General features: G+C 38.3%; 1 protein-coding gene across 1 annotated transcript in view; it reads left to right on the forward strand.

Annotated features, from left to right (window-relative positions):
- LOC143885484 (RNA cytidine acetyltransferase 1-like) overlaps positions 1-12,832 on the forward strand; it is a 94,155-nt gene that overhangs the window by 29,112 nt on the left and 52,211 nt on the right. Inside the window, exons 12-15 of the mRNA XM_077389695.1 lie at positions 3,190-3,313; positions 3,395-3,482; positions 3,890-3,989; positions 4,070-4,122. Coding sequence (XP_077245810.1) covers positions 3,190-3,313; positions 3,395-3,482; positions 3,890-3,989; positions 4,070-4,122 — 365 coding nt within the window. The remainder of the gene's footprint in view (positions 1-3,189; positions 3,314-3,394; positions 3,483-3,889; positions 3,990-4,069; positions 4,123-12,832) is intronic.

Here is a 12,832-nt window from a genome sequence, read left to right on the forward strand (position 1 = left end):
ATCTTCATCTTTCGCAACCCAATCCATCATAACATCTAGATGATCTATATACTCAAAGGGTCGCTAGTGGTGGAAGATTTCCTCATCAAGTCTTTGAAAACATTAAGATTAATGTTTAAGTTTAAATTAAAGTTTAAAGTTATGAGGTGAGAGTTGAAAACATTAAATTAAGTTGTATACCTTTGCCGGAACTTGAGGTTGTAATGGACAAACACCAGGTCATTCAATCTCTGGTGCTCCAACCTGTTTCTTTTTGTAGAGTGGAGGTGTTTGAAGGTGCTCAAGTTCCTTTCATATCCAGTCGCACTACAGGTTTGACTGAGGATTCTGATGGCAAAGCTTTGGAATTCCTCCACGTCACCTCCGACCTTATTTCACCATGCAACGATAAAGTAACCAATAGCCAAGTATTTATTTGTTGAGAAATTGAAACTTCAAATGAAATAAACTTAATTAAACCAACAAATCAAATATCCCTGGTCCGAATTTCGATCGGTTGCGGATTGCAAGCTTTATTCCAAACAAACCGGTAGCCTCTCGATAAGTCTCAATTTGATTGCGGATGAGGTCCTGTGTAGCTTCATCACGTACTAATCGAGTGACGCATTCCAACTAGCCTTTGGTGACTTCACTATGCTTGGAGAAGGTTGGACTAAAAAAGAGAGCAGGGTTAAGAAAGTATCCTGCTGCATGGAGGGGACTGTGGAGTTGTCTATCCCATCTTTGGTCGATAACCCTCCAGATAGGCATGTAATTTGATTTTTTCTTCAACCTCTCCTTGATGTACTCTTTGGCACTATCCATGGCTTAATATAGGTAACATATCGCCTGTTTGTCTTGCCGATCTACCAAACGTAGCACTCTTACTAAAGGCTCGTTGGCATTCAAAATGTACTTGGAATTGTCCCAAAAAGATTTGTCCAACATAGTACTAACTACCTCTTTACTCAATGAGTGTTGGACAAACCTATTAGTACTATACTCGTCAGACACGAACATTTGTTGAAGTGCTTTCCGATTCAACACCCGACTTTGTATGCTTATGGAATTTGTAGCAAATCTGGTCAAAGCAGGATGACATAATTCCCGCCCACTTGTGAACTTTCTCATCAAATTCAAGAGGCCTTCGTGGTTGTAGATAAACTTTGTAATCCTTCGAGCCCTCTCAATTGTGCTTGCTATATGAGGAAATACACTAGGTTTGCTCAAGTGCTCCAAGATTAGATTTAAGCAATGGGCTGCACACGGAGTTCAGAAGAATGTACCATATTTTGCTTCTAATCTTTTCCCAGGAACTTTTTAACTTGGCTCACTGTCAGTTACAAACTGCACTACATTTTCTAGATCAACTTCTGTGACAATCCGATCAAAGATATTGAATAATTCATCGGCATTCTTCACTCTGCCAGATGCATCAACGGATTTTAGAAATATTACTCCTTTAGGGCAGTACACCAAAAAGTTGATTAGGCAACGTTGTTTGGTGTCTGTCCATCCATCGGCCATAATGCTACTGCCAAGTGGATCTTCATGACATCTTAATCTCCTCCAAGTAGCTGCTTATTTCATCCACCGTATTCTTTAAAATGGTCCCCCTTAAATCATGATAAGCAGGTGCCTTATAACCCGAACCCACGGCATTCACAACATTGAACATAGGTTCCCAGAAAGGTGAATTGGCAAACACTGAAAGGGAGGTTGGCATCATAGCAAAGTATGCCAACCGCCATGTTTGCCCTATCTATGGTTTCTTTTGTTGCCAAAGCACTTTTAAAACTTGGCTAGGCTTCGGGGGTTGTTCATGGTGCAAAAAAATTCCTGATTCCCCCTGTGATTCCCTTCTTCCTCTTTGTACCAGTTGGTTCTACAACAACTTCCTTTCCCTTTCTCTGAGTCATTGTTCTAGTGCCAATGTCTTCCTCCTCATCTTCCTCTTCTTTTGGTGTGCCATAAAAACTACCAACCTCTGCTCTGGATACGTTCTTCCTAGCCCTTTCTTTTCTCTTTAAATCTAAAAGTTGCTTCATTCGGTATTTTACATCTTCAGACACTTTTTTACATGCTGCTACCTCACCTGGAACAACCGTTAGATGTCCTTTCAAGCGGGCTATACCTCCACTCGATATGACTTTCCCACAAAATATGCAACTTACTTTGTTTTTTTTTTAACCCGGAACCAATGTTCTGTAAGCCCATGCCGGGTCATCCGATCTAGCGGGTGCCGAACCAATAGAGGATGCCCCTCCAGAGGGTCCCGAGCCACTCATTTTGTAATTTAAAATGAAGTAGCAGGGGAGAAATGATGTTTGAAATGAAATAAAGGAAATGGAAACAAATAAAGCTTTAATTTTCCTGGACTTGAAGCCTTTAGAGGAGAATCGAAACCCTTGAACTTGAGTTGAAGAGAGTAGTAGCCTTCAGTTGAAGTTTGAAGCCTTTGGAAATTTGTAGAGTGGTCTTGACTCTTGTAGTTGTAAGTTGAAGGTAAGCCTTCTCTTTGCTCCAAAATAGAGTTAGATTAAATATTATAGAAGTTGAAGAAGAGTGTAGAAGACTTAGTAGAAGAGTGTGAGTGAAAGTAGAAAAGAGAAGAAATGAAAGATGTATGTGAAGGTGGAGGAGAAGTTGGTGGGGAAAGGGCTATTTGTAGAGTTTTTATGGCTTGTGTAGTTATTAAATGACTAAAATACCCTTCCCAACAGCTATAAACGGTCACATTTTGGGGCTATAACGGTAAAAACACAAAAGTAGCCATTATAGGGGCATTTTGGTAATTCTTGGGTGGGAAAAAGTCAAAACTAGCTGCTATTGACGATTTCGGACGAAATCCAGAATTTTGTCCATTTCGGATGAAATTCCGGATTTCGTCAAATTCGGCCAAAATTTCCGGAATGGATCGAAAGCCGGAACGAAGCCAAATTTTTGCCATTTTGTTCCGGATTCCGGCCGAAACCGAAACATTTCGTCCATTTCAGCCTTTCAGGCGAAACGAAACGAAATTTTCAACAAAGGTACAAAATCATTCCTGATTGCCTCCTCTTTTGCTCAAATATAATATTAGCGAATTAGATATTTTTGGTCTTTTTCAGTTGTATTATTTATTATTTACCTGTAAAAATGTACTGTCATTTTTTATGCATTGTCATTTTGAGCAACTTAATTTGACCCTTTCATGTTGTTTTCTTGTAGGTAGGCTTTTCAAGAAGGTTGAATTAAATGAATCCATTAGATATGCTTCTGGCGATCCAATTGAGTCCTGGCTTCATGGCTTACTTTGCTTGGATGTTACAAATGCCATCCCTAATATTAGTGGGTCAGCATTAAACTGTTGAATGTCTGCAGTGTATGACATTATCTCCAATATCTTTATTGATATCTTTTGTTGTACTGCTAGGCTACCACATCCAAGTGAGTGTGATCTCTACTATGTTAACCGGGACACGCTTTTCTCTTATCATAGAGACAGTGAAACTTTCTTGCAGGTAGACAAGTGTTCATTTTAGCTGTCACAAATATTTGTCTCGCAAATTTCTCAGGAAGAGTGTATCTCAAGATATTTTAATTTCTTTTGTTGTGTTAGAGTTTATATCGAGAATAGTTGGATAAATAAAAATATTTAAACTGTATAAAAATATATAATTTAAGAACAAAATCAGGTCAAAAAACAATATCATGAATTTATTGTGATATTTCATGGTAAAAAAAATAAAATATGAACATATCTTGATGATTTTTTAGGCTCTTGAGAAAAAAATTTGGATTTTTTAATCAAGAAACCATTTTTGAAAATATTGGAGATATTTGTAACTGCATTTATTACAATTTTAAAACCGAGATTTTATTTTATGGATTATGATATAGCTGACGCTCGTGGTTTTTGTTCTTATAGCGGATGATGGCTCTTTATGTTTCTTCTCACTACAAAAATTCTCCAAATGACTTGCAACTAATGGCTGAAGCTCCAGCACACCATTTGTTTGTGTTACTTGGTATGTTTCTTCTATTTGAACTAATTTATGTATTATGGTGTTCCTGGAAAATAGAGAAGCACTTATTACCTTATTTTCAGGACCTGTTGATGAGTCAAAAAATCGCCTTCCTGATATCTTATGTGTCATTCAGGTTTGCATCTACTCTTGCTACCTGTCTATCTATAACCCATTGCTTTAATTTGTTGCTGAAAATCTATGGAACTTTGAAGTTTTGTTATTAGAGGAACAAATTTTGCTGTAAGTGCTCCTTGAACAATTTGTACGTATATTATTCATAGATTTTTGACGTTCTTGTTACTTTTTTTCGTGTAGAAAACTGAGAAATATCCTATCAAATTGGATCAAATACGGTGTGCAACAAATGTCAAGCAAAAAATGCAAGAAACACAATCACACAAAGCAAGAATACAAAATTTATGTGGTTCGGCAATGTGCCTACGTCCACGGGAGAACTCTCATTCTTCTCAGCCAAGCAAACTTAAGAAATACTATTCGAAAATAAAAGTAGCAAACTCTAAGAAAACCTCACTGCTCGTAACCCTTATATGTGTGACACACACACATATATACCACTACATAAAGATGCTTATCGAAATACCCTTTAATGCAAAACCGAAAATTAAATTTTCCTTTCGAAGTGCTGTCCTGGAAAGTCCGGCAGGGGTGCACTCCCTCCTTTAAGAAAACCTTACAGGTCTACCTACATGTGCTTCACAGTCATTAGTCTATCAAGGTGTTGAATAATGCTAGAATACAACATATCTGCACATCAATCTCCACATTGGCTTGGATTCTGCAAACACCTGATGATCAACCCCACTATGTACTCTCTGGAACACACCTCTACACCTCCTACTCTGAGGTGCCCGCCACACTCCATGGGGTACCATGCCAATCATCAACAACGGCTGATATTGACAAGTTTATGCAATGTTTGGACTTGGTCGCTGCAATTGACTTATCCAAAATATCTGCTGCATTGTCGTATATATATATATATATATATATATATATATATATATATATATATAGAGAGAGAGAGAGAGAGAGAGAGAGAGAGAGAGAGAGAGAGAGAGAGAGAGAGAAAAGAGAAGGTACTCCTTAGAGTAGATAGCTTATCTACTCCCTACCTTAAAATAACAGTTGGGGCCACATTGTTTGGGTGATCCAAAGCATTCATTTGATGGGCCCTTACATAGATAGGGTGTGCCCAAAAAATCAGCTCAATAGGATAATCCTAACGCTATGAACTGTGGAGGCAAAAATGGACGTGTATAAACCTGCACAAATCTGTCCATTTTTTGCCTCCACAGTTCATAGGCTTAGGATGATTCTATCGAGCTGATTTTTTGGGCACACCCTATCTATGTGAGGGCCAATCAAATGAATGCTTTGGATCACCCAAACAATGTGGCCCCAACTGTTATTTTAAGGTAGGGAGTAGATAAGCTATCTACTCTAAGGAGTACCTTCTCTTTTCTCATATATATATATATATATATATATATATATATATATATATGAGGAAACTGTTGGTGCGCTTAAGCTCACCAAACTTATGGTGCGCTTAAGCTCACCAATCACATGGGGGCCCACTTTGTTAGGTGATCCAAAGCATTCATTTTAAAGTCCCTTACATGGATAGGGGGTGTACCAAAAATCAGCTCCATAGGATCATCCTAACCCCTCGTTTTGTGGAGGACAAAAATGGACAGACACAAATCTGCCCATTTTTGTCCTCCACAAATGAAGGGGTTAGGATGATCATATGGAGCTGATTTTTGGTACACCCCCTATCTATCATAAGGCCTTTAAAATGAATGCTTTGGATCACCTAACAAAGTGGGCCCCCATGTGATTGAGGAGCTTAAGCCCACCATAGGTTTGGTGCGCTTAAGCTCACCAACAGTTTTCTCTCTCTCTCTCTCTCTCTCTCTCTCTATATATATATATATATATATATATATATATATATATATATATATATGCATTTTCTGTAAGTTGATACTTCCATTTGCCACCCATTCTCTTATCTTATGATGTCTCACATCTATATGTTTCGTCCTGGCATTATGTATTTGTCTTCGCCAGATGTACGACACTTTGACTGTCACAGTGTAACAAGACTTATCCCTGCTTCAGCTCCATATCACGAACCAATCCTGCTAGCCAAATAGCCTTCTTGGCAGCCTCACTTGCTGCCACATACTCTGCCTCTTTCGTAGACAAGGCGACCGTAGACTGAAGAGAAGCCTTCCAAGAAATGGGTCCGCTTGCTAATGTGAACACATAGCATGTAGTGGATCTCTTCTCATCCAAGTCTCCTGCATAGTCCGCATCTAAATAGCCTGTAAACCCATCTTCAAATTTGCCCATGCCACACACATAGCCAAAATTTGTCGTAAGTATCCGAGAATCCGCTACACTGCATTCCAATGCTCATTTCTCGGATTCGCCGTGTATCTAGTTACTGCACTCACATCCTAAGCCATATATGGCCTTGTACATACCATTGCATAAATTAGGCAACCAATTGCACTAGCATTAGGGATGTTAGACATGCCTGCCCGTTCCTCATCAGTAGATAGGCATAAGCATGGTTTAAAATTTCCTTCGAAACCGAAACGAAACGACCGAAATATTTCTATTTTTCATCTCCATCGAAACAAAATCTCAATGGTTTCATTTCGCTTCATTATTCCCGTCAAAATTTCGACCAAAATTCCCGAAATTTGACTGAAATGGTCGATACGACAAAAAATGGAAAGATGTTATGAACCATTAAAAAAAATGTAAAGATGTTATGCTTTACTGCATATAAAGCTATGATTTGTTGAATTTCTTGTTGACACACGTGTCGTGTCGTGTCCAACATGACACCCGTGTCCACATGTGTTGGCACTCGTTTAGACACTTTAAATGTACTGCTTGAGTTTTAGCAACTTTATATGTATGCACGTGTATGAGTGTGCCACTATTTCTAGATTTTTAAGGGTTTCGTGTCAGATACCTCATATCCGTGTCAAAACTCGGCACACGAATCCGTATCCACAAATCATGATTATATGTACTTTCTATTTTAGCCTTGTCTCCGTTTCTAAATTTTGGGAGTTTGCCGTGTCCGACACTCGGATTCCATGTCGACACGCGACACTCGTGTCCGTGTCCACAAATTATAGATATAAAGCTATTTTTTCTCAAAGCCAAAAAAATCCTGCTCTAATCTGCTGTAAATCGAAAAACACTGCAAATCAAAGGAACATATTTTTTTTCCTTTCCATAGAATTTTTCTAGAAAATCATATTTTGGAAAACCCTAAATAGTTTGGAATTTTTTCTTTAAAATGCTTTTCTTTGATTTGTTTTTACAAAGGCCCTATATTTCTGTTTTGAACATTTCCAGGTTTTACTGATGCCCTATTTTTCAACCTTTAATTTGTTGCATTTCTAGATAAAATTCCATTCAGACGTAAATTGTGCAAATAGTGGTGCCAATATCAATTGCAAAGGTAGAAAAACATTTAAGATTTTTAATCTTTGTCAACATGCTTTATTGGCCCATCCTAGTTGAATCGAAAGTCGGCCCACTTTTCATTTCAATTTGAAGTCACTGGAATTTCAAATTTCAAAACCTAAGTATCATACAAACGATGAGACTCGGACTAAGCATCGAAAGGGGAAATGTTTTTTTTTAATATTTACTTTGCATTTCATGTCATTTCATTAATGTAGAGAATGAAATTTAGTAGGCAACATCTTTGAACTTCACAACAAAGTAACCATATCTTTTTCATGGGATGTCAGATCGGCATGGGGCCAATAATACGTTGTCACCCTACGTGGTATTGACATAAGAGTTGGAGTCGTTGAGGAGAGACTCATCATTGTTCTTTCTTGTAGTTCATTACACTGTACTTCTTTATTGACTTTACTGTTTTAGACATTTGCGGCAACACTTGTCACTAGATGTTAGATGGGATTAAGCCATTATGGATGACTTTCTTGCTTATGTGGTGATTTCTAAGTATGTATTTGTCCTTGTTCTAACAATTTCCAAAGTTTCATATTAAAACTTCATTTTTGCATATGTTTCCATTCGTTTTCGTGAATTTAGAAGATTTCCACCAAAATTTTCAACCGAAACCAAAATATTTCCATTTCTATGCTGACCAAAATAGAAACCGAAATTTAAAACCTTGGGTGTAACCAGTCAACATGGAGAATGCAAAACCAGTCAACACTCCATTGGCGGGCCACTTCAAATTTCATTTGGCCTATGAAAGTCAAAGCACCCCCTTTTCCCTATCCCTTCTAATTTCCATCCCAAGGATCTTAGCAGTGCCTATATCCTTGTCGAATTCTTGGCTTAACATAGATTTAAGCCTATCGACTTCTTGCCTGGTATTAGCAACAACTGGGATATCCTAAACTTATAGTAGCAAATATATGTATGAATGTCATTGAACACGATAATTAACTTTTTTTTTTGAAAATAAAATAAAATTGAAAAATATACTACAGATATTTAACACAACAGTAAAAAATACTACATGTGTAGCCATTCCTCGTCACAAATGAATCAAATCACAGATACCACCGCCGAGGTGACTGCTTCAACCTATATAGAGATAGCTTCAGTAGCCATCCACTTTACCTTTTTCAACAAATCCTTCCTTCTGGCTGCATCATGTAAACGTGTTCTTCCAATTCACAATTAAGGAACACCATTTTAACATCCATCTAATCTAGCTCTAGATTATGCCCTGCAACCTGACTTAGCAACACCCTGATTGAGGTATGTTTTACCCTTAGTTGCCGGAAACTTTCTAGTTGGATGGGAAGCTCGCTTCCTTGAAAATTCGCTTCAGAAGATAAGTTCTTCTCGCTTCTCAAATCCTGCTTCCTATGCATTTCCTCTTGATTAAGAGTGTGCATCCTATGGAGGTGATTATTTCTTCCTGGAAGAATAATCTTCCGTTTCGATGTGCTGAAGGAGTCAACACTCCATTGGTGGGCCACTTCAAATTTCGGTTGGCCTGTGAAAGTCAAAGCACTCCCTTTTTCCTATCCCTTCTAATTTCCATCCTAAGGAGCTTCTTAGCAGCGCTTAGATTCTTCATGTCGAATTCTTGGCTTAGCATAGATTTTAGTCTATCGACTTCCTGCCTGGTGTTAGCCGCAACTAGCATATCATGAACTTATAGTAGCAAATATATGTATGAATTATCATCACTAACATGATAATAAACACAATAATAAAAAATACGACGTGTACCCATTCCTCGTCACAAATGAATCAAATTGCAGATATCTCTGCCTAGGTGACTGCTTCAACCGTATATAGATAGCTTCAGTAGACACACATGATCCCCTTGCCTTTTTCAATAAATCCTTTTAGCTGCATCATGTAGATGTGTACTTTTAATTCGCCATGAAGGAACACCATTTTAACATCCATCTGATCTAGCTCTAGATTATGCCCCGCAACCAGACTCAGCAACAGACGGTCGAGGTATGTTTTACCCATAGTTACTGGAAACTTCCTAGTTTGATGGGAAGCTCGCTTCCTCGAAAATTCGCTTCAAGAGTTAAGTTCTCCTTGCTTCCCAAATTTAGGGGAAGCGGGCTACCCATTCACTTCTTACACGTTTCCTCTTAATTAAGAGTGCGCTTCCGATGGAGGTGATTATTTCTTCGTGAAAGAATAGTTTCCCCTTTTGATATGTTGAAGGAGTGTATTTAAACAAATATAGCTCGAGAACTCATCTTAAAGTTCAAATGATATTCTGTGGACCATTTTCCAAAATGTTAACGTTAAATATATGTGAATGCAGCCTGTGAAACTGTAAATTCCTAAAAGTTGTAATTCTAATTAGTTGCAAAGTCTTCTTTCCTACTTGATTTTCATTGACGCTTCAAACACATTTTTTTCTTCACTTTCTTTTTCGCTTTTCGCTTCCCACATTTTCTCTTTCTAGACCCCTTGCTTCCCGCTTTCGTTTCACGCATAGCCTCCCGCACTCGCTTCCCACTCTGGCAACTTTGGTTTTACTGCAAGTTAGAATATCTCTTTGTAAACAATGCCCTCCTCTCTAGACATACCCCTTTGTAATTAGACGAGGCTTGTACCTTTCTCGACCTGTGTCAAAAGATGCCTCCTTCCTCTGGATCCACTTTCCTCCAATTATCTTCCTTTCCTTGGGAAGATTTTGATGGAGTGACTCCATCTCATTTGACATGCCCATTACCCACTTATGGCTTTCCCTGCCACTCTTAGCATCGTGAAATTAAAGCAAAGGAGACAAAATCGTCAAAACCATACTTGACTGGTTGCTTTGCACTCTGCTTTGACTTTGACATTGCTATTCTATGGTGCGCTTCTTGCTCGTCGTGGCCTCTATCTGATGATTCTTCCCTTCAAGACTGTATCACGTCATTCCCATTTTAGGATAATCCTGAATCATCAATATCAAGCCGTTCCGTATCATATTTTTCTTCCACATCTACATCCCTTGACTCTTCTACCTGTCCACTAGTTTTCAATATACTAGTACATCCCTGCTAATCACTATCCTTTTTCGCAGTAGGATCCCATAGCTAATATCCTTTTACCCCTTTCTCAAATCCGAGAAATACACATTGTTTCGACTTAGCGTCTACCTTGCTCCTCATTGCACTCTGAATATGCACATAAGTTGGGCATCCAAATCATCCAAATATATGAAATATTGAGAAATTAACTTTCTAATCTTATGGAAGTTTGAAGTCAATTGCTGTAGATGGAGTTCTGTTTATCACGTAGCATGGTTTGTTTTTCATGTAGCATGCCATGTCCACTGCATTTGTCCAAAATATATTTAATAAGTTTGTCTTGAGCCTCATAGCCCTGGCTCTCTCAAGAAGGGTCATGTTCATTCTTTCAGCTATACCGTTTTGTTGTGGGGTACCTGGGTCAGTTAATTGACGCTTGATTTCTCGGTCTATGCAGAAGGCCAAGAAATCACCACCTCTATATTCCATGTCATTATCAGTCCTTATAAATTTTGATTGTTTTCCCTTCTGATTCTCAACTTCTGTCAATCAATACTTGAATTTTGATAAAACTTCAGCCTTTCTTCACATGAAATGCACCCATATTTTTTGAATGGCCTCATGAACTATACACATACCTTCCTCGAATAGTCATCAATGAACGTAATATAGTACTTCGTACTGCCCCGTGTTCTCACTGGTATGGCTCCCAAACATCTGAGTGAACTTAGTCAAGTATACGTTCACTGATGTGCATTGTTGTCCTGAACCTGACTCTGCACTACTTCTCATATACATAATATTTACAAAAATCCAATTGGGAATTCCGAACTACCTTGAACAATTTCTGCTTATGAAGTACCATCAATCCGTGCTCACTCATATGCCTACGCACATATGTTATAACTATGAATCATCCTCGCTGGCCTAAACTTATGCAGCTCCACTTATCACAGTATTCCCTAGTAGCCTGTGCAAGTTTCCAAATTTCTGCCCCTTCACGACGACTAGTACTCCCCTAGACAATTTCCGTATATACCCCGAGAGAAATTAACTTCTTCTTTAAGTCTAGAACATGCCTTACCTCAAATAAAATGTGCACAATGCCATCATGCATCTTGATTTTCACCGTGCCTATTCCAATAGCTTGACAGGTTGCATCGTTTCCCATGAGGAACTGTTCCCTTGTTTTATAGTTTGTAAGTATCAAACCAATCCTTGTTCAAGCACATATGATAAGAACATTCAGAATCAAGAATCCATCCATTTCAGAAATAGCTTTTATTTGTAAACACTGATAAAATATCCACTTTATCTTTGCCACAATTTCCTGTTGCAACACTGGCTTGATTTGAGGTGTTTTGTTTCTTCTCTTCCAAATCTTGTTGATGCTTTCCCATTACAAAAAATAATAATAATAAAATAAAAAAAAATCTTCTTGATGCTTCCTGTAGTCTTTTTTATATGCCCCTTTTTATGGCGCCAGTGTTATGATAAAATGCGCACAATGCCATCATGCATCTTGATTTTCACCTTGCCTATTCCAATAGCTTGACAGACTGCATCGTTTCCCATGAGGAACTGTTCCCTCGTTTTATGGTTTGTAAGTATCAAACGAATCCTTGTTCATGCACATATGATAAGAACATCTAGAATCAAGAATTTTTCCATTTCGGAAATAACTTTTCTTTGTAAACACTGATAAAATATGTATTTTTTCTTCGCCACAATTTTCTGTTCCAACACTGGTTTGATTTGAGGTGTTTTGTTTCTTCTCTTCCAAATCTTGTTGATGCTTCCCCAGTTCAAAAAAAATAAAAAAAATCTTCTTGATGCTTCCTGTAGTCTTTTTTATATGCCCCTTTTTATGGCACAAATTGTGCTTATTCAGTTGCGCTTCCTCATCTTGATTTGGATCGAGATTTACTCCATGCTTCCTATCATGAGATCGACCACACCCTGGCTTGTTGTTGACATTCACCATAAGCCCATCCGCCTTGGATTCTTCCCCGATGGTCTTTTTCTTTTTCACTTGCAAGAATGGCTGATGTTACCTCTGTTGTGACCCAGGCACCCTTCGCAAAGAGAATGGTAGTGACTAAGTGGTCGTTGGAGCCTGGAAGAGATGCGAAGAGAATTAGTGCCTTATCCTCTTCTAACTTGCCCCCACCATTCAACAATTCTGAGACCATCATGTTGAAAATGTTGAGACGTCCCAGTAGGCTCGTGTTTTCTTCCATCCGAAGATCAGATAGTTTCTTCTTGAGAGACAACTCGTTTGTTAGCGATTTCTCCTTGTAGAGACTCGAG

The sequence above is a fragment of the Tasmannia lanceolata genome, unplaced genomic scaffold, assembly GCF_043159265.1.
Source record: "Tasmannia lanceolata isolate RefF3 unplaced genomic scaffold, GAP_Taslan_0.1 ptg000008l, whole genome shotgun sequence".
Classification (NCBI taxonomy): Eukaryota; Viridiplantae; Streptophyta; class Magnoliopsida; order Canellales; family Winteraceae; genus Tasmannia; species Tasmannia lanceolata.